At 36.7% G+C, this 23,439-nt stretch overlaps 1 protein-coding gene across 7 annotated transcripts in view; it reads right to left on the minus strand.

The window, feature by feature from the left end:
• Window positions 1–1,880: 1,880 nt before the first annotated feature.
• LOC132547684 (trithorax group protein osa-like) overlaps window positions 1,881–23,439 on the minus strand; it is a 52,465-nt gene continuing 30,906 nt past the window's right edge. For 4 of the 7 annotated variants that reach the window (XM_060211480.1, XM_060211479.1, XM_060211477.1 and 1 more), the window contains exons 9-18: window positions 23,004–23,194; window positions 21,596–21,754; window positions 19,314–19,505; window positions 13,518–13,737; window positions 11,465–12,749; window positions 10,714–11,201; window positions 10,072–10,185; window positions 8,958–9,157; window positions 8,680–8,794; window positions 1,881–5,363 (exon numbers count right to left, since the gene is read on the minus strand). In XM_060211480.1, the coding sequence (XP_060067463.1) occupies window positions 3,115–5,363; window positions 8,680–8,794; window positions 8,958–9,157; window positions 10,072–10,185; window positions 10,714–11,201; window positions 11,465–12,749; window positions 13,518–13,737; window positions 19,314–19,505; window positions 21,596–21,754; window positions 23,004–23,194 (5,213 nt within the window). In that variant the 3' untranslated portion in view covers window positions 1,881–3,114. The remainder of the gene's footprint in view (window positions 5,364–8,679; window positions 8,795–8,957; window positions 9,158–10,071; window positions 10,186–10,713; window positions 11,202–11,464; window positions 12,750–13,517; window positions 13,738–19,313; window positions 19,506–21,595; window positions 21,755–23,003; window positions 23,195–23,439) is intronic. The other 3 variants (XM_060211482.1, XM_060211481.1, XM_060211478.1) reach the window with 3 other exon arrangements.

The raw sequence follows: 23,439 nt of genomic DNA on the forward strand, positions 1-23,439 counted from the left end.
GCATCGGAGTACATTTTAGGCACAAATGACATTCTGCACTTCAGATTATTTTTTAGCAACCAAGTGAGGAAAAAGACTTGGTGCTTCAACCCTTATTTTACAATTCTTAGTATCAGGTGACTGATTTCTGCCGTGTCAAGTCATACAGTAACAGGCTCTGTACTTACAAAAGCCCAAGATCTAAAGCATGATTTTTCTGCACTAAATCTGATATTCTATAGTATTATATAGCAATGTTTTTTACTACTCGTATGCATGGATCTATGTAAACATGAAACAAATTAAAATGTTTTATCACCATATGGACAACTATGGTCATTTTGAGGCAGGCCTCCTTGTGGCAGATGATGGCTACCTCACTTAACTCTACAAGAGGTCCAAGAGCCCTAACAGTCAGCTGAGTTAAATTTTTGTCATTCTTCTTGTAACATGTCAAAAGAAAGCAAGATAACTTAAAATTACTGTGTACATGTAATGCAAATGAATACTGTGCATCCCATAATATGGGTAGTGAATAATTTTGAAATCCCTGAGACAATCTGAATCCTTTTGGCCTCACCTACCAGTCACTGGGGGCCAGCCAGGATCAATATATGCAGCTCAACAAACGGTCACCTTATACTATTCTTACTTATTTTAAGCAAGTTTGAACTATTTCCAATTACAAGTGATCCCAGAGGGATCTTGGCCCCCACCATTGTTTGGTCTTTGTTCTTTTAAAGTTGGATCTTTACCTTTCTTATCTCTTCTCTTCACAGTTTTTGCTCTTATTTATAAGAAATATCTTTGCCATCTGTCGGCCATTTTGGTATTTTGATCAGTCCCAAAATCAATCGGGCACAACTAGAGACCAAGGGGAACATACATATGAAAGTTGTTGAGAGATCCATCCAGTACTTCCGCTGAAATAGTGAAACATCTTTCAGAGTCAAAATCAAAGATTGCTGCATTGTCAGCCATTTATATATTTCTATCAGTCCCTAAATTACAAGGGCACAACCAGGGACCATGGGGAACCTACAGATGAAATCAGAAAAAGATCCATACCATCTAATGATGGTGGACTAAAAACTAAAATTGTGCCTAAAAATGTAATTTTTCTATATAAACTACAGTAAATTTTATCCCTCCCCAGGGGGAAATACGAGACCCTGACATCATGAAATTTACCATTTTCATGAAGCTCCTGGAGACATTTCCATCCATGAGGAATATTTGGTTCTACCATAACAGGCTGGGTATTGAGGCGATTCCTACAATTTGACTCTTTTTCTTTTCTTTTTTTCTTGGGCCTCACCCATTAACCCCTTTGGGTCAACTTTGGGTCAATCTGTGCATATCATCCAATAGTACAAATTCTAACCAAGTTTAAACCATTTCCAATAGAAAATAAACAAATTATGGTAAGCTCAAAATGGGGAAATGTGAGACCCAGGGATCATGAAATTGACGATTTTGATAAAGCATCTTAAGGCTTTTCCATCCACGAGTATCTGAATTTACCATATTGAGTATTGATTTTTGAAGTTTCAATTAATTTGACCAATCCTCATGCCTGTTGGGGTTTCTGACAAGAAGTCGAAAACATTTAAAGTTAACCACACTGGACAAAGGTCAGTCACAATAGGTGACCATGGGAGATTGTTGCATGTCAGCCAGAGCAGTTTGTGTAAAGTGTCTCACCCAAGAACATTACTATGTTGGCACAGACCCGTCTGTGTCTTAGCTCCTTTTGAAACAAACCATCACAAGTAAGGAGCATCGAACTACACCCATCATATCTTATGTAAGCCAAGGCTCTGAACCATCATGTATAATACTCCTTATCAACAGAACTTTTATGTTCTTCAAAAAAAAAAAAAAAAAGCAAGGACACTGCATTAAAATATTTACATTTATTTAGTTGAATCTTGTTGACATACAGTATAAAGCTGCTGCACAAAGATGATCATCAGAAATACAGGATGAAAAAACGAATGATGAAATATTTTACTACAAAACGAAAATCTACACACATTTTGTCAGTGATCCATATACGTAGATATATTATCAACATTACATTAGCAGTGCAGTTTTCATCTCTACATACAACTTTTGAAAGTGATAAATGATGAATTGATGAACATACACAACAGTTCTATGAATTAACATTTATCATATAAATACTGTCTCTTCCTATCGAAAAACACAAGTCATAAAAAAGGGAGAAATTGAAATTGTAGGGTAAGTAAATAATAAAAATATAATGGTTATCATATAAATATGTAAATGATAACTTAATATTTTGAAATCCATTTGAACAACTTTGAAATGGATCAGAAAGACTGCATGCAAACGCCTATCATTTTTACAGCTCTCGCTCCCTTCCACCTGCCTGGGAAGCCGACTTACAACTTCACACATCTTGAAATATACATTCTCCAATAGCAAATTCTATCAACCATGTTTTATGCACTCTTGAATTTCTCTTCACAATAAATTCATTTTTTATATATTCTCCATGTTACAATGTAACAAATCAGAAGGATTTTAATTCTTTTTCTTTAGGAAAAAAAAAAAAAATGAGAGTAAGTATTCATCATGAGCCAATGTAGAAAAATAAAAATGCTGAATTGACTGTTATGTGTACTATGGGATATATATTTTCTCTGTGGCCACATACATTACACAACATTTGACAGAAGAAATGGCTCACACAAAACTAAGAAAAGTGGGAATTGACTGCGAAAATCACTGGCAGTATCACTGTATATTACAATATACCAACACATTATTCCTCCTGAAAAACTCCGGGAGTTTCTTGTCATAATATACACTAGTAACTTGCACATTACATTTCCTTCATTTATTTTACAAACTTTGGGCGATGATAAACATATACACTGTACAACTTTAATGTGCACACAAGGGAATGATGTTGCCACAACAACAAACTTCAATAATGATACATATACAATGAGGATGTAATAATATATTATTTACTATACACATACGCGATGTATGAAAAACTTGGGCTTTAATATTCTTTTCCAATAACAATGCAACTTTTCACCTTTTTTGAAGAAGTATTGTAATAATGATAATAGCGTAGATAACAACTATATGTAAAAAGTACTAGGAGTCGCTTTGAAAGCACTGGAACATGACATCCGAGAGAATTTGAGCCACGACCTGGTCGAGAATCTGAGACATAACTAAGGACAGTAGCCTCTGCTGATGATGCCCAAATAAGCGTCTATTTTGCGTGTTGTATGATAGATGAAGCAGAATGTTTGCTGCACGACGAAGCATGTCCAAACTAGTGCCCATCATTTCAGGGTTCTCCCGCAGGATGTTTATACCATGTAGATTGACCACTTGCATGGCTTTCTGTTCTGCTGTTTCTAAAAAGTCAAGCAGTAAGGAGATGGTGGGGTGCTGCAATGCTATTGCCCTAACCGCACTATCTTCCCCCTGAACTAGTTCTGATAACAACACAATGGCAAACTCGAGAGTCACAGGCTCACTGCGATTAGCCAACATCTTTGTAAGGATGCTGAAAAGCTGAATGATACGACTAAACGGTGGGGTCGCCAAGAGCAGGTCAACATTAGCAGCATGTATACAGAGTTTACACATGGCCTCAAGGACCAGCCGCTGAGGGGACAGGACGGATGAAGGTGTGGAAGGGAGGGGGTCTGTCGCACATGATGATGGACAAACTGCCCAATGAAGCAGACCGTCCAAGATGGGCATACAGATCTCCTCAGGGTAGGCTGACAGGCGTAGCTGTCCACTGATGTTGGCAAATATCACTAATGTGTTCTCCCGTAACATAGCGAGGTAGTTCCACCACCACTCTGCCTCAATGTGACTGGAGTCCATTAAATCCTCCAGCTCGCTCTCGTCCCGGTCAAATTTTTTGCGAGTCGTGTTGCGAGGTAGATGACGGTGATGTAGTTGTAGCAGCTTACCAAGCGTGAATAACAAACCTGCATGTTTTGACATTTTGGCATCGTTGCCTGGTACACACGATAAGCTACGGAATATGTTTGATATACAAATACAACGTCTGCCGAGTTCATCTCGAGCGTCTGTAATTACATTGAGAGGTGGCTCATCACGCTGATAAGATTCATCCTCAAGTTCCACCTCCTCATGAGATCTTTTGCCACAACATTGGCCTGAAAGACTGTCTACATCACTTTCAGATTTAACACACACATTCGAGTCTCCCACCATCTCTGTTTTTATGTTGATCTTATTCTCTTCCAACTCTTCTTTCTCACCATCTTTGCTCGATTCCTGTCCTTCCTCTGATGTTCTCTCCGGGCTCTCCTCCTTTTTCACATCCACCTCCATACCAGCTGGAGGCTCTGACGACTCAACAACTTTCTCATCTGTGTCACAAACTTCCTTTTTGATCTGTACATGTTTAAGAATGTTATTTTTCTTTTCTTGCTTGTTTTCTTTGCCTAACTTTTTTGTGTCCGTTGAACAATTCAGCACCTCAGTTTTATTAACATTCTTAATGGAGATTTTCCCCTCCTCTATAGTCTCCTTAACCACAACCGCATCCTCAAACTCTTTGCCCTTTCCACTACAGTCCTGAGATGGACAAAGACAACGATTCTCTTTTTCCTCACCTTCCACATCCCCCTCCTCCATATCCTCTGCTGAACTTTCACATTCTTCCTCTTCCTTAAAATGTAATTCACTAATATCCTTCAACTTCATTGGTGGTCGAATGAAGAGTTTTTTGTACACTATGTTTTCTTTTTCACTAGCAAAGAATGGAACAATGTGACGAGATGTATCTCCACACCCAAGTTGCCAATGACCTTGTTGGAAGGAGAAACCTGAATATACGTCCCAAGATTTTGGATCTGATGGTGCTAATTCATCTGTATCTACGATTTTAACATTTAGTCCATTCCTCGTTGTCAAGGTGAAATCTGTCAACTTTTTGTCACTGTACTTAGCACCATTACCCGAATTGTCTATCGAATCAGCAACTTTCTCTTTCTCCTCCTTTTCTTCTTCAACCTTCTCCACCTGTTCCACTTCCTCTTCTTCTTCTTCTTCTTGTTCCATTTCCTCCTTAACATCTTCAATTTTAGGAGAGGCCGATGTGTCAAGTTTCTCCAACGGCGTAGCCATTGTCTGTTTCTCCATAGCAACAAAAGGCTCCCCAAACATTTCAATAAGGCAACGTCTGAAATGTTCCAGTAGCACTTCAAGCAGCCCCGGTAGATGGTTCAGACTGAAGTAGGACACAGTTGAGTCATCATACAAGAGAATGTTTAGTGTGTCAAGTGCCCAGGTGCTCTCTGCCAGTAAACCTGACTTCAGTGCCATCATGAGTCGCCAGGCCTCTATCTGACCTAGAGAAAAATATCAAGATATGATATTAGTTACTTTTCACAAATGATTTCCTGCACTTTCCATTGTTATAATTACATCAAAGAGTAAATAAAGGATAACTGGGCTACAACAGTATGTACAAGGTATAAAAGAGTTGGGATGTTATAAAATGGCCATGATAATGCAATGCAAAAAATAATGTGCTCAAAGTGCTTCGATGGACAAGACATGCAATTCTTTAATGGAGTTCATTTTTTTAATTATAGGCTTATTTCACTAAATTTTCCTTTGATCTTCAGACAAGCCAGGCCAATAAAGGAGGACACTGCCAAATTCAACACATATTACACAACATCAAGTGATTTGGTAAATATGCTTCTCCATGCCTTAGACCAAAATATATTGAAAATTTCCTCAAATTTGTTGATAGGTTTTGGAATCCATGTTTAACAAACCAAAATTCAATCTTAGTATATTGTTTTGACATTGGCATCATATGTTGAGAATATTTACCACATCATATATATTTGTATATATTTATATATCTTGCAGTTCAGTTAAATTTGTTGATATGAATCAGCATAATGACACAACAGTTAAATTATTAATCTTACAGCACAGCTACTAGGATGAGTGGACAAGTACACAAAAAGAATAAGACAGTAGAAGTCCAAGGTTTGTGAGAGTCAAACAAAGCAATTTTTATGTACACACTAACAGGACACAAACTGAAAAGTAAAACTGTGAGACAACTGGCACGACAAGATGAAAACTGAAAAGAGAGTTAGTTTGTACAACACCAAGGCAAAAGCATTCTTTGTGTACAATATATAACACAACACGATCACAGGGCTCAAAATTCAACAATTCATAATGATTTATTTTCAAGATTAAAAAGGGGAAAAATAAAAGTAACATCTGAACCACAAGGAGTTTTTACTAAACACAAGACTATAAGGAACCGAGTCTTGGTAGGATTTACAGACACAAAACAACAGGGAACCAGACATTTTTGTTTTCTTCTTTTTCAAATATTGAAGAGATTAATACAAAGGACTTAGTAACCAGGTATCATAATCAACCCAGAAACACTTGTGGAATATTTTTGATTTTTCACAAAAAGAGAAAAAAATCTTCAATAACATAAAATTTTGATGGAAAAATTTCAAGCCCTGCAGTTGAAACGAAAATAAAGCTCTATCTATCTACCACTGGGTTAAATAAGGATACCTTAAGTGTACTTGCTTGTTCCCAGGACCAAATTAAAATTCTTGGAATGCTTGAAGAAAATAGAAGACTGATTTAACAAAAGTAGCTCCACAGCATTTGCAGCACAGATTTAACTAGTTACCTCCCCCTGGATTCATGAAGTGCAGTTGCTTTTTGCTTGTATTATTATCAACATATCTCATATTTTATGTGAAAACTTTTGATTTGATTTTCAAATAATTTGATAGAAATGTCCATCTTAATCCAATCAAAAATCAACATTTATATGCATTTTTTTTCAACAAAAGTCATAATGGAATTGTTTTCTTTTGTAGCCAAAAAACATGATTTTTTCCATGGAAAAAGGTATGCTTCACAATATACTTACGAGAGTATGTTTCATCTACAAAGATCCAAACCAATAGATGCCCACTTACTAAAATGGCCCCAAATTTTGTTATCCCAGCTCTTGAACTCAGAAAAATACTTTCATTTGTAAGCAAACCACTTTCCATCTGGTAATTAGTGGGTTTTTATTTTTCAAAGGCATGTTGATAGGATACAAATATACAACAAGCAATTTGTTGGAGAAAATGATAAAGATGAATCATCAGCAAGTCCTAGGAAAAAGCAGCTTCTGAACCATACCCACATTTACTTGTCAAATCAAATTAAATTTAACCCAGCAATAACTTTTAAAAGTATCAATCCTAGATTTCTACCATTCTTAAATGTATCTTGCGAAAAGACCATTTGACTTGATGTTAATGTACATTTTTCCCGTCTTATGCCCATCACCAAACATGCTGTATACACCCTCAACCACCAAAGCTCAAATCATCCATCAAATATTTGATTGATGTTTTTGCTTTTTTCAATTTCTCTCTTTTACAATCTAATGTGCAATGCAAATGAAACATACTGTGTAAGCTTAGAAGAACACCTGACAAAATGTATATCCAAAAGAGATAATGGTTTATTTCACCTGACCAAGCAAGTACACTTTATGGAAAAACTGTCTTTCAAGTGCATCTCCTTTCAACCCCACAGTACATGTACATAAAATCATGATTATTAAACAGTCTCGCAACAGATGTTGATGTTTCAAACAAGGCCGCGACAAAACAATGTGAAATATATAATGATGATGTGAAGTTTGGAGTACAAGTTTCTACTACTGCACCGTTTTATGTAATAGAAATGAACATAGTAAACTTTCATAGAATGAAGCACTTAAATTTTTTTTTCTTTTATAGCATCCACAGAATAATTCTTTCTATCTGCAAGAAACTGCAACACCGCTACAAAATTTCCTGTTTATCCATGCCAAGATGTTGCTAAGTTACAATTATTACAAAACAAAGCATTGGACATTTATAATTTCATATTTCGAGTCAAACTTAGAAATTTGCATAAAGGAAACATGTTCTCCCCTTCGTATTCAATAAATTTGAAAACACAATATAATAAATTTTCAATGGCACAGAAATATAATGCGATCTTTCAGCAAAATTTTCTGCAAACTTATTAACTTAATTATAACATAGAAATATTAACAAGTCTTTGTTACTAGAAACAATTCAAAACAAAACTGAAAGAATATGCATGATTTTCAGAAGATTCCCTACAATCATTGTTCTGAGAAGATACTCTGTCTGCATGATGTCAAATACTTCTTTCGTTGAATAAATAAACCACACGACGACCAGAGGAAGGTAAAACAATTTGGTGGTGATGCAACAAATCGACTACATCTAGGGCCCATTACCAAGCAGTTAATACAAGTGACTACTAATTGGAGGGGAAAAAACACAGCATGAATTTTTTATCAGCAGGATAATCCTACTGGTGAAGTTTTAGTTTTCACATTTAGCATCATTAACAATCTGAAATGCTGTCAGATGGCATTGCAAAAAGATACATATGGAGAAGTTGTGATGGGTAGTAAATCTATATGATATACATATGTGGTGAAAAATGCAAAGGGGAGCTAACTCATTTGCTACTTTTCTTCTGCGAATGATTGATGGGATACTTGAGAGAATGATGCTTGATTAGTTATGAAACAATGTACAAACCAGACTGACCAACAACTACATAACTAAGACCCACTACAAGAATACATACCCACATCAGCCTTGGTCAGTCGCCGTCGTTTTGTCAGTGAAGGAGTGACTGCTTCAACACTGTCTGGGGGAAACGTAACCTCTTTCTTAGGAGGAAATGCCGTCATATGCTGCTTCTGCAGGAGACAAATATTTAAACTTCAGAACTGAAATACAACATTCTGAGTGAATTCTCAGATTTCACAATTGCCTTAACTATTTAGAAAAATAGTAAGATTATCAATTTAAACAATTAACAGTAATGAAATCTTATCTGACTCACAGGAAAAAAAATCTTACCTGAACCGGCTTTGGAGACATGTACATAGATTTCTCACGTGGGGGAGACATATGGTGGCCACTGCGACTCCCATAGGGGCTATGCATGTAGGGCATGTTTGGCCCACCAGGACCCATCCCTGGGGCTCCTGGGTAGCCTGGTCCTGCATGCTGGTGAAATCGCTTGGCCATAGGTGAAAATTGCATGTCTCGAAGCCCATCTAAACAAAACAAAAATTCTTGTTCTATAACCAAGTAATCTTTAATCATGAATATTATGTAAGATTTCATTTCCATTTTTCTCACTATTAACATAGAAATATGGCAGCAATGATCCATTAACTTGAAATTTATCCTTGAAATTAATTAAGTAGTCATAGAAAAAACTGTCAGTATGCATAATTCTAAAATAAAACGGACATAATACTACCTTTAAAACTTGTGTAATTTGTTGAGCAGCTGAAATACCTCATAATTAGTCCCCAGATTAATGAAATATCTACATGACCCAGATATATATTCCATATCACTAGGCCTGGGTATATTTACCCTCAGTACTTAAATGGACTTCAGAGTCAATTAAATCATTAAATCACAACCGTGTCTATAACTAAGGTATTTTATAAATTTCCTTTTCTTGGCCAAGCAATAAATTTTACAACAGTTTGCACCATTTTTTAAAATCATTATTCCATATTCTTAATATATGTATCTATCTATATATAAAATTAACTCAAGGCCTCTGGGAAAATACCTTTTTCACAATGAAGTGATTAAAATTCAGATACATTTCCCCCTTCGACTAAGCCAAAGCCATCCAACATATTTTTTTTTATTAAAAAAGCAACTTCTCATATCTGCGCTTAAGCAAAGCTGTTTTATACACTTATCTAACTTGGATACAGAAACATTGGAATCAAAATATGGAAAATTTCACAGTTCCAGTATCGCAATTACAGAAACAAGATACAATCCAGCTATACAAAAAAACAAGCACATGTACTGCAGATATGAGAGACATGATAAGAAAACAATGATAAAGGGAGGTAATAGCAGCATGCCCGACTAAGTGGAGGTGAAGGGCCATGTATTGTGCTTGGGTATACAGACACTGGGGATACAGGGTAGTGCATACCAGGTGTCATTTGGTTATCGTATGGCGACATCTTGTTGTCCCGACTCTGTCGATGCTGGTAAGGACCGGGGCCTGGGCTAGGCCGATCACAGTAACCTGACTGGGGGCTATAGCCTGCTGGGCAAGATACGTACCATACTATAATTCTAGTTTTCTGTAAGCGACTTCATTCTCTCTCATGCCCATTAATTATTTCCAACCCTTTTTCCCTATACTTTCTAGTCCAAAATTTCTTTCCCCATATTCCAACAAATTCTATGTAGATCTTCAGCAAACCCAAATATTTGATAAATTTCTTCAACTATCTATAATCAATTACATTATTTGATAAACAAACACGTTCTGCTACAAAATTTATTCATCCCTAAATAAAACGGTTAAGTAAATTTTCTCATATGAATGCAAGATTAAGGCTTTATGCTTTTCTATGAAACAAGTAAAAAGCTGAAAAATCTGAAAAATCACTTTGCGAATTTTTTCTTTTTCTTTCTTTTTTTCCAAAATATATTGTTATGATGTTGAAGGGGCTGTAGATTTTTTGTTGCTGTGCAAATGAAAGAGTATGAAGCTATTGATAAGGCAGGGAAGTGCGAACAAACAGAAATGGGAAACAATTTTAATCAACAAATAATAATGACAAACCTTGACCCATATATCCATCGTGAGGTGGATATCGCTTGTTTGGTGTACCATACATGCCACCAGGTGGCATTGACATCTCCCGTCCCATGGGTGGTCTGGGTCCCTGAAACTGACCCTGTTGGTTAGGGTATCCTGGGTAGGATTCTGGAACACCCATGCCAGGTTTGCCTCCTGGGTAGCCGGACTGAGGTGACTGGTTAGAGGGGTAGTTACTTGGAGGTCCACCATACTGTTCCATGTGTCCCTGAGACCCTGGATGTGATGACATCATTGGCTGTGGGCCACTGAAGCGAGATGAATACATGGGGTCTACTTGAGGGGGCTGAGGAGGAAGCTGGGGTGGCCCAGATGGATGATGGCTGTTCAGAGAAGAGGAAGGGGCTGTTGATGGTTGTTGATGCTGGGATGAAGGAGATGCTGAAGGCTGCGAGCTGACAGGAAGTTGTGGGGATGAAGATTGCACTGAAGGGGCTGTGGGAGAACCGAACCTGCAACATAAATGTTTCACTTCTCAACACCATGCAGAATTTCAAATTGTATTTTCGAAGTGTAAAGATAACCTATAGAAAGGAAAGAATTATTTATTTGTGACAGGTTTATCAATTAAAAGGACGCTGTAATTCTTTCTTTTTAAAGTAATGAAAGAGATAAAATCATGTAATTCATACATAATTAAAATGCCATTGTCTTCAACTTAAGACATGAAGCAAAGCATTTAAATATCACAGCCATACGATTTAGAAACATTTACCTTTCAGGTTTGGTGAACTGATCACCAAATGGAAATTGCCTTCCTATGGAAGAGACCGAGGTTGTGTTTGTAGTTGTGCTGCTGAACTGACTGCTAATGATAGATTCTGTTGACCGAGAACTGTTAGGAAAGCTTTCTGTCCGCCTGAAGGAAGAGGGTTCACTAAATTGGGGGTCAAGCGGTGTAGGCCCACCGTGCCCACCACTAACACTCTCAAAACTGTTCATACTGGCAGGGTTAGGCATGTTAAAACCCGGCATATTTGGACGATTCATGTTGCTGTTGTTGCTGCTGCTACTGTTGAATGTGTTGGATGCGCTGCTGCTGGGCGGCTGATGGGGAGGTATTCCTGAGTAAGTTGGCATGGGGGAATTTGTGGCTCCTTGCCGGGGATATGGTCCATTGCGTGGCTCATCGGCAAATGGGTCCTGACACGTAACACTATCACTGTTGGCATTTGTGGGTATACCTGTCATCATACCATTGTTCCCTGGCATACCACTATTACCAGACATACTGCCATTTCCAGGTGGCCTGTTGCTGTTTCCTGGCATAGCATTGTTACCAGGCATGCCACTGTTGTTTCCTGGTATCCCACTGTTTCCTGGAATCCCACTATTGCTGGGTATACCACTGCTACCAGGCATACCACTATTGTTTCCAGACATACCACTGTTACCAGGAATACCACTGTTACCTGGCATTCCACTGTTGCCAGGCATTCCACTGTTGCCAGGCATTCCACTGTTACCTGGCATTCCACCACTGCCTGGCATTCCACTGTTACTATGTAAACCACTATTGCCTGGCATATTATTTGGCATTCCACCATTTCCTGGCATACCAGTATTATTGTGCATTCCACTGTTACTGTGCATACTGCTGTTGCCCGGCATTCCCATATTGCCACCCATGGGTGGCATCATGTTGTTACCCATCATACCCCCAGGTCCACCAGAGTTGGGTCCATGTCCATGCATGGGTGGCATCATGTTGTTGGAGTAGCCTCCCATCATACCACTGGGCCCCATGTTTCCTCCCATCATGCCTGGCTGCATGCTGTTGGGCATGTGGTTTGGAGGCATGCCCATGGAGTTGGGGCCCATCATGTTGCCCATCATATTGCTGTTAGGGGGCAGCATGCCTGGTCCCATTGGTCCCATTCCATGGTCAGAGTTCTGCATGTAGTTGGGCCCCATGGAGGGTGGAAAGCCCTCCATGCCCTGACTGTTACTATTTGGAGTGCTTGGAGGTCGGAATGCGTCCTGGGAGCCCTGGGAACCTGCTGTAATGTAAAAGTAGAAAATAGGACTTGTAATGAGAAACATTTTAAATTAGTGCCTATCTAATGCCAACATCATTGGGATTATCGTTTCAGCTATTATCTATTATATAAATAATTTCTTCTGTAATATTTTCTTTGTTATAAAAGTTTTCTCTAGAATCATGCAGTTAGCATACCACTAAAACTTACACATGTTTTTAAGGTACACATATTGTCATATTTCTCTAGAGTACTTCATGCCTGAAATTTTTACTTCTTCAAGCCTAAGCTAGCTGAACACTTCCGCCAAAAGAAGTGAAGCAATCACCTTGTTGGCTGAACAGAGGGTAGGTCCCCTTTATCTATTAAAGTGTATTTACTATTCACATCAAGATTTTAACATACCATGTAAAGTATAAACACTTTTATTGGCTGGCTAACATTTTAACTCTAACAATTTTCTAACACATTAAGAAAAAATCATCGTTTATCTGATAAATCTAACCAGCAATACATGCATGTATATAACATCAGTTAAATGGTATTTTCCATAGAGTTAAAGTTGCAATTGCCATCCAAATTGCATCCATACTATTAGGAGTCTCTTACAAGTAAAGTAGTGTAGGACTTCATATTTTCATCCTTCATTTATCAGCAGACTGAAAGAGAGAGAGAGAGGGAGAGAGAGCACTCCACCTTTCATAACCTTGATTACACTAGGGGCATAAAAATCCTCTATAAACATCCCTAGCTGATCCAGAGCATAAAAACACCCCTCCCTTTGCTCACCTGGTGATGGAGCCCGGCGGTGCTTCTGTTCTCGTTTTTGCTGTAGTTGAGCTTCCATTTGAGCAAGAATGGGTGCTGGATCAGTGCCACCACGGTCAAACTGACACTCGTATGAAAAGAGGTATTTAATGTAGTTTTTCTTTAGTGTGAAGGCAGCGCTAGCAGATGTGCCAATGTTCACAAGCCCGCATATCTCCTTCCATTTCTTGGTCTTTGTGACCTAAAAGACAAGAATACATTCAACCTACTTGTTGTTTTTTGTAAATTCACAGGAGACTTTGGAAGCATCTAATTACGTCAGTTAAATTTTGATATTCAGTGTAAATATCTAATTCTCTGAAAACATATCACTCTTAAGTATCCATAATCTGATTTCAATTTTTGAATTATTGATAAGCTTAAAAAGCTAGAAAAGTTCACAGAAATTGATAAGATTGAAGTTAGCTCATTTAAAGGTCTCAGTGGATTAATGCCTGAAAGTTTATTATGAAAGTGATCATCATTTCAAACATTTTCCTTTTCTCCTATTGATTTTTTTTCTCTTTTTGCCTTTGAACACCTAATTCTACACATCTAAGAAATCTGATTAAATCAATTTTTTTTCTTAAAATTGCCAAAAATCAATAAATTTCATTAATACAGTAACATTCAATTTTCTGTTTTGAAATGGCAGTAAAGAAAATAAGAACATCTTCTGAAAACATGTTATACTGCAATATAAATGTGTTGATCAGAAAAGGTAATGCTCATCCACTGGCCACAGCCGACCAATGTCTGAAACTCTAGCCTGAAAGGGTCATCATTTTCAACACATCTAATCTCTAGTCAGGGAAAAACTCAGTTTTAATCATTTCAAACTTGTCAAGAAATAGAACTGACAAGATTTTTATTGATATTGATAGATGGCATGATTATTGTTTCTCACGTACAGCACAGGATGATTCCGCGGTCGCTAGAGATGGGACAACTCTGTCTCACACAGGGAATGGACAGACAGCTGACATGTGCTATGATGCTATTCACACTATATATAGTGTACCCATGTTGCAAATTGGCAACATTATCAATTTTCAAGCATATTCATGGGCTATTAGTGATGAGACAAGTTCTACAATAACTTACAATGTGTTACTTTTAAACAATGTAAGAACAAATAATTAACCATGGGTTTGTTCTATGGGCAGTGATATCTCAACCCTTGTGTAACAGTTTGACTGGTCAGCACTTGGCAAGATCCTGCTGACCAGTTCCAACTCTTGCACTCATGTTGAGATGTCAGCAGAACAAACCTATGCAAGATTCAATTAATCAATACCATCTCCTTGACAACAGTTTCAATTTGAATACAAGAGAATATCTGAAAGGGGCATCATTTTACAGTAAATCTAGAGAAAGCCATTTTTATGCAATGCCTTATAATTTAATGAGGTGAGATCACAAAGTCAGAGTTAGTTTCCTAGTTCAAATCAACAGTGTCTTAACGTTTTAATAATAAATTTGAATTGATATTGTAAGACAGCATAAATATAATTCCAATACCATCTCCCTGATGCCTGAAGCAGGAATACCTGATAGAATAATGTGTTGATCAGAGCAGGTAACACTCATTCACTGGCCACGGCCGACCAATGTCTGAAACTCTAGCCTGAAAAGGGTCATCATTTTCAACACATCTACAGACAAAAGAACCATTTCACCTCATAAATCTGCGAAGTATCTATACAACATTTTGGTTTTTTTTCTATATATTTATTTGTTTAGACTAGAGGATCAGTCATTCCTATTCAAACAAAATTGTTCCGAAATTAAAGAAACTAATTGCAAATTGATCTTGTAGCTTCCCTCCCATATCTTTACCTTAATTAACAGACAAAATGTCTAATGCCCGTTAATAAGCCCATCCATGTATGGCAGTGTTCCATACAATAATAAGTCTCTCTTTCCCTCGACATTTTGAAGAATAAACACAGAAATCTCAAAGATCTAACCAGACAAGGTTGTCATCATTTCAAAATATATCTGGTGACAATAGAACCATTTTCTCAAAAAATCAGCAAAGTATTTATACTAGGTTCACAGACATTACAACCATACACCAAACAACTGCTATTCATTGGAAGAAAAGTCGATAATAATTGTGTTGATCAGAGCAGGTAACGCTCATTCACTGGCCACAGCCGACCAATGTCTGAAACTCTAGCCTGAAAAGGGTCATCATTTTCAACACATCTACAGACAAAAGAACCATTTCACCTCATAAATCTGTGAAGTATCTATACAACATTTTGGGTTTTTTTCTATATATTTATTTGTTTAGACTAGAGGATCAGTCATTCCTATTCCAACAAAGTTGTTCCGAAATTAAAGAAACTAATTGCAAATTGATCTTGTAGCTTCCCTCCCATAATATCTTTACCTTAATTAACAGACAAAATGTCTAATGCCCGTTATTAAGCCCATCCATGTATGGCAGTGTTCCATACAATAAGTCTCTCTTTCCCTCGACATTTTAAAGAATAAACACGGAAATCTCAAAGATCTAACCAGACAAGGTTGTCATCATTTCAAAATACATCTGGTGACAATAGAACCATTTTCTCAAAAAATCAGCAAAGTATTTATACTAGGTTCACAGACATTACAACCATACACCAAACAACTGCTATTCATTGGAAGAAAAGTCGATAATAATTGTGTTGATCAGAGCAGGTAACGCTCATTCACTGGCCACAGCCGACCAATGTCTGAAACTCTAGCCTGAAAAGGGTCATCATTTTCAACACATCTACAGACAAAAGAACCATTTCACCTCATAAATCTGTGCAGTATCTATACAACATTTTGGTTTTTTTCTATATATTTATTTGTTTAGACTAGAGGATCAGTCATTCCTATTCCAACAAAGTTGTTCCGAAATTAAAGAAACTAATTGCAAATTGATCTTGTAGCTTCCCTCCCATAATATCTTTACCTTAATTAACAGACAAAATGTCTAATGCCCGTTAATAAGCCCATCCATGTATGGCAGTGTTCCATACAATAATAAGTCTCTCTTTCCCTCGACATTTTGAAGAATAAACACAGAAATCTCAAAGATCTAACCAGACAAGGTTGTCATCATTTCAAAATATATCTGGTGACAATAGAACCATTTAACCTCAAAAAATCAGCAAAGTATTTATACTAGGTTCACAGACATTACAACCATACACCAAACAACTGCTATTCATTGGAAGAAAAGTCGATAATAATTGTGTTGATCAGAGCAGGTAACGCTCATTCACTGGCCACAGCCGACCAATGTCTGAAACTCTAGCCTGAAAAGGGTCATCATTTTCAACACATCTACAGACAAAAGAACCATTTCACCTCATAAATCTGTGCAGTATCTATACAACATTTTGGGTTTTTTTCTATATATTTGTTTAGACTAGAGGATCAGTCATTCCTATTCCAACAAAGTTGTTCCGAAATTAAAGAAACTAATTGCAAATTGATCTTGTAGCTTCCCTCCCATAAAATCTTTACCTTAATTAACAGACAAAATGTCTAATGCCCGTTAATAAGCCCATCCATGTATGGCAGTGTTCCATACAATAAGTCTCTCTTTCCCTCGACATTTTGAAGAATAAACACAGAAATCTCAAAAATCTAACCAGACAAGGTTGTCATCATTTCAAAATATATCTGGTGACAATAGAACCATTTAACCTCAAAAAATCAGCAAAGTATTTATACTAGGTTCACAGACATTACAAATATCACCATACACCAAACAACTGCTATTCATTGGAAGAAAAGTCGATAATAATTGTGTTGATCAGAGCAGGTAACGCTCATTCACTGGCCACAGCCGACCAATGTCTGAAACTCTAGCCTGAAAAGGGTCATCATTTTCAACACATCTACAGACAAAAGAACCATTTCACCTCATAAATCTGTGAAGTATCTATACAACATTTTGGGTTTTTTTCTATATATTTATTTGTTTAGACTAGAGGATCAGTCATTCCTATTCCAACAAAGTTGTTCCGAAATTAAAGAAACTAATTGCAAATTGATCTTGTAGCTTCCCTCCCATAAAATCTTTACCTTAATTAACAGACAAAATGTCTAATGCCCGTTAATAAGCCCATCCATGTATGGCAGTGTTCCATACAATAATAAGTCTCTCTTTCCCTCGACATTTTAAAGAATAAACACAGAAATCTCAAAAATCTAACCAGACAAGGTTGTCATCATTTCAAAATACATCTGGTGACAATAGAACCATTTTCTCAAAAAATCAGCAAAGTATTTATACTAGGTTCACAGACATTACAACCATACACCAAACAACTGCTATTCATTGGAAGAAAAGTTGATAATAATTGTGTTGATCAGAGCAGGTAACGCTCATTCACTGGCCACAGCCGACCAATGTCTGAAACTCTAGCCTGAAAAGGGTCATCATTTTCAACACATCTACAGACAAAAAAACCATTTCACCTCATAAATCTGTGAAGTATCTATACAACATTTTGGGGTTTTTTTTCTATATATTTGTTTAGACTAGAGGATCAGTCATTCCTATTCCAACAAAGTTGTTCCGAAATTAAAGAAACTAATTGCAAATTGATCTTGTAGCTTCCCTCCCATAATATCTCTTTACCTTAATTATCGGACAAAATGTCTAATGCCCGTTAATAAGCCCATCCATGTATGGCAGTGTTCCATACAATAATAAGTCTCTCTTTCCCTCGACATTTTGAAGAATAAACACAGAAATCTCAAAAATCTAACCAGACAAGGTTGTCATCATTTCAAAATATATCTGGTGACAATAGAACCATTTTACCTCAAAAAATCAGCAAAGTATTTATACTAGGTTCACAGACATTACAAATATCACTATACACCAAACAACTGCTATTCATTGGAAGAAAAGTCGATAATAATTGTGTTGATCAGAGCAGGTAACGCTCATTCACTGGCCACAGCCGACCAATGTCTGAAACTCTAGCCTGAAAAGGGTCATCATTTTCAACACATCTACAGACAAAAGAACCATTTTCTGAGAAGTTTCTATGGATGAAGAAACATACTTTGAATTAACCAATCACATACAAGTTTATAACTAGTATAACCATAATTAGACTATTGTTACCTATTGGTCCTTGTTAGTAGATTACCCTACTAATTGATGTAAACTGAAAGTGAGCTAAAGAGTTTTTTGGAACATCATCAGAATCTGAAGAAATATTTGGTCTTTGTTTTCAGAACTATTTACCATCATTGATTTTTTCCACAATGTCTATAAAAGAATATTTTCCATATTTTTGCTTCGTCTGACTATATCCGACAATTGTACCTTCACATGAAATAGTATTTTACAACACTACACACACAAATAATATTAATATACCATCTACCCGTTAAGTTTGATTTACTTAATAGAATCATTTACTGTGTTGATCAGAACAGGTAATGCTCATCCACTGGCCACTGCCGACCAATGTCCGAAACTCTAGCCTGAAAAGGGTCATCATTTTCAACACCTTCTATTCCACATTTTGAGATTTTACCAGCTAAAATGCTTCATCCAATTAACAGCTTTGTTAACACCTGTCACCCTGATCAACATGATATTATTTATCAGCTTTGATTCACACCTGTCACCCTGATCAACATAACATCATTTATCAGCTTTGATTCACACCTGTCATCCTTTCAGATTATCCTTAAATATGACCCAAGCCTTACATCAAGCCTAATGTGCATCCTTTCTGATTATCCTTGAATTTGATTTAATCTTACCTCAAGCATACCGCCTTTATCTCTGACGATTAAGTAGAGTCTATAGAGGTCAAGGGGCTGCTTGCTGATGGAGGGCATTGATGTGATAGGCTGTGACCGCTCCTCAAGGAACACAAACAGACGATCCAAGAAGTATTTCCTCTCTGGTTCACTTCCCATCTCATACAGCTTTGCTACATCACCACCGCCCTTCTATAAAGACAAAAAGCAATGACAATCACATGCTCAGGGGAGTAAGGGAATTAGCATGCTTCAAAGACTACACCAATGACTTAAGGACCGTCTTACCAGGCTTGGCCAAGTGCTGTTTGGGAGGGAGGAAAAAGAGAATGAAAAAATAACTAACAAAATTTTAAAATAAAACATTCATCATACAAAAAATACATCACCAATATATGGAACGTACTCGTGACAGGTTTACAACAAAAATCAATTTTATATACTTTGCTCTTCTCAATTAATTGTCAAATCCAGATGTTTAATGATTGAGGATATAGAAAAGCATGAACATAAAAACTGAGAAATTCAGAGATAAGATTAAAGAGTATTTGGCTTCATATTACTGCTTTACAGTTGAGGAAAGAAGCAAGACAAATAAAAAAATATCCATGTATATTTGAAACTCAGTTAATATTTATCAGCAAAATGCTTGGCAAAATTGGACAAATGACAAAACATGAAATATTCCAGAGAAGAGAAAAAAATGTGAAAATACGTAAAACATGATGATGCAGGGAAAGTTCATAACCACCAACTGACGCAAAACACAAAAGTGTGACATTTAGGCTTACGAACTGAACCACTCTTTACAGTGCAAAGTGAAAACGTAAAAACAAGATTGAAATAAGAGGAAACAAAAACATAAATGCTCTGTGCAACTTGGATTTGATCTTATCAGGAAAATATTTTGCCATAAATCACAACTCTAAATGCAAAAGACTATCTACAAAATTAACATGAAAAGTAAATAATTGTCCAACTTGTAAGTGAAGTGTGACTGACCCCAAAGAAGGTCTAGTTATCAAAATGGAGATGAATCAACCTCCAGTATCAAGTGTAAAGCTAATGTTGACAATGAGATAAAGGTGCACATCAGTAATTATTATGCAAATGAATTAGTATTAATTGGCTGCAGTAGGTGAAAGGTTATATAATTTGATTTCCATTAAATAGCAGTTTCATCACTATATTTAGCAGGTGCCCTCTTTATTAATGATGTCCATGCTATGAAAAAATCTACATATGCAGCTTTCCTCTAAGGTGATGTGTTTCTCTTCAATTACACCATGACCACAGCACTTGTTGAGAATGATTTTTGAACAAATTTTTATTTAAATGTTAATCAAACTACCAGATCTAAAATACCCCATTTCTCAAAAAATTCCATAAAAAGTATTTGATATTTGTTAATTTGTGACAGATCATATGGTAGAACTGACACCAACAGAAATGAAAAATTTTAAAGCACAAAATGATGATTTCTTTTCTGATGCCACATGTTGTTTTAGACAGCCAATTACAATACTTTATAGAGAATGTGTCATCAGAACAGGGAAAATAAATTGAATACTAAATGAACAAAAACTTAAAACTAAACAAATCTATAAATAACAATCAACTTTTAAACTTTAAAATACAAGAGCTGTGCCAAAATCAAGGCCTTCGAGCATATTACCTGTATTTGATCCTGTGAGTGCCAAGTCAGTAAAAATGCAAATAATGAAATTATAAATGACATGATCAAACCATTAGTCCAAGTGAGCAAAGCACGAATGGTAGTAAATACTTAACACCAGTAAGTCCCATATATCAGCATGGTCTTTTCACTGTTATCTCCCAAACACAGTCTACTCTGTTGAGCTTTGTAATCTTCATCTTTCTCTCAAAATCTATATATTATCAATCAATTAAACTTTCCAAAATCGTCCAATGATTCATCATATTTCAAAGGAGTTCCTGCTAAAGGGAGATAACTAGAGTCTGACAGTAGTACAAGCCTAGTGTGCAAGTCACATCCAGGAACCACATATTTTGTGACAAACTGGCATTGTCCAGTACAATGTGCAGGGCAGACAAGACCAGTACCAGTTATGAATAATAAAAAAATCACGACTTCACCACTATAAAGAAAATATATATATATAAATATAAAATATGTAAATAATACAAATGCCATGACAACCACATCCCACAGCGGGCGGACGGTATGATGCAGGAGGGTACCACACCCATGACGAGCGAGCAGGCTATCGAGCGAGCGACGGGGGAGGTGTAGGACTTACTGTCATAGTGACCCATGAGGGAACCACCGCCGGGCCAGATGTAGAGCTAGCCGGACTGGCAATATTGTCAAAGTCGTCGTGACAAGATGAGATACTGGCTCCGCCAGGCGATGGTGCCACCGAACTGGCGGGAGTGGGTGGATGAGACAATACACCCTCCTACAATGAAGGCAAACCTACGGCTCATTACCTGTCCTCAGGTCACTAAGCGATTATAGCAGTGTATTGCTACAGTGTAGCTGAGCTCTATATCTGTAAATCGAGGCAAAAATTACCATTTGCTTGCCAAAGAGGGCAAGTCACTGCATTAACACAGTAAACATCACACTCGCCCTATGGCAGCAACTGTTAATTTTTTCTCGGTTTATATTTGAGAGCTGAGCGCCTTTGCTGCAAGAATTGCAGTCAGATCAATTTGTTGTTGGGAAAGTCCTTTCTTCTTAAGAAAAATACAGTCAACCACATCACATATAGTATCAACTTCCGAGAAAGAAAAAAAATGACCGAAACAAAAACTGTCACCCTATGCGTACATCTTTTAATTTTGTTCATGTTCCACACTAGATTCAAACTTGAAAGTAGAAGCCTTAAAAATATATACTGCCAAAAAGCTTAAACTAAACACCCTTTGACATTACCTGCTAAACTTTTAGAAAATGCTACAATTTCATGTTTCAGTGATTTAATACCGATTTTTTCTCAAACTAATTTCCCAATTTTCATATCAAGCAACCTGTCTTTTTTTTTATCTGAATATTTTTTTTCGATATCAGTGTCACACTTCCACATGAAAAAGAAAATAGCTGAAACCAAACAACACACATGAACACTTCTACATTAATAATCTGACAACTTTTTCCAGTATGTCAATGGCATTGTATCAATTATATTAGGTCTGGGTTTACAAACAAATTATTAAGTCCAAACAGCATGAGATTACCTCCCTTCCCCTACTTTCTTTTCAAACAAGATTTGAATTAAAGTGAACTGAGTGCTAGAGTTAAGAAAATTTCACATTTTGATATTATGAATGCATTTTGACATTGTGAACGTAGTTTCCTACTTATTTCTGGAAAAAAACATCTGTTTATGTGTTTTCTGTGTCAGAAATGCACAAAAAACATATTTTGTATGCAATGACTAATAGCTAAGTTGTTCAAACTTGCGTTAGACGACAGACAGGTTTGTAGTATTTTTTATCAAAACCAGAACAATCATGCCAAAATAATTTATGTATAAACAAATTACAAACGAGCTGTAATTTGTCATCCAACAAAATCTCGAACAACTCTATCAGATTACAGTATTAAATCACAAAGGTATATTACACATCAACAGAGAATAAAATAATACACATTCTTAAGTATACTAATACAGTAAAGTGTCAGTAGATTAGTAGGACTCTTACCTTCTTCTTTTTCTCCGTGGATGGTGGGGGAGGAACTGGAGCCTCCTCTATCGTGGGGATTGGCGGTATGGGTAAACAGTTGGGTTGTGGGGGAATGGGAATGTGATCCTGATGGCTGTCATTGCTGTTCCCGGCCTCAGATATACTTGTCACAGGGCTTGTGATGCTCTGGGTCACTATAGTTTTTATATCTAGCAACCAAAGGAAATGTGCAACCATGTGAGAAATTTAGTCAACTGCAGGAATTTTTCTTCAGATCTGTTGCTATTATGAAAATTACAACTTTGGATACTAATATGTATGATTTCGATAAGTCACTAAATGCATAGCATTCAACCCGTTTTAATTTACCAAGAACTTGTCTGGACAAAACATGGTACAATTAAAAATATCACTTTACAGAATGCATTTCAACAAAAATATCTCTGCTTAAAAC

Source organism: Ylistrum balloti, unplaced genomic scaffold (genome assembly GCF_031769215.1).
Source record: "Ylistrum balloti isolate Yb309-2 unplaced genomic scaffold, AGI_CSIRO_Ybal_v1 Utg369972, whole genome shotgun sequence".
NCBI lineage: Eukaryota > Metazoa > Mollusca > Bivalvia > Pectinida > Pectinidae > Ylistrum > Ylistrum balloti.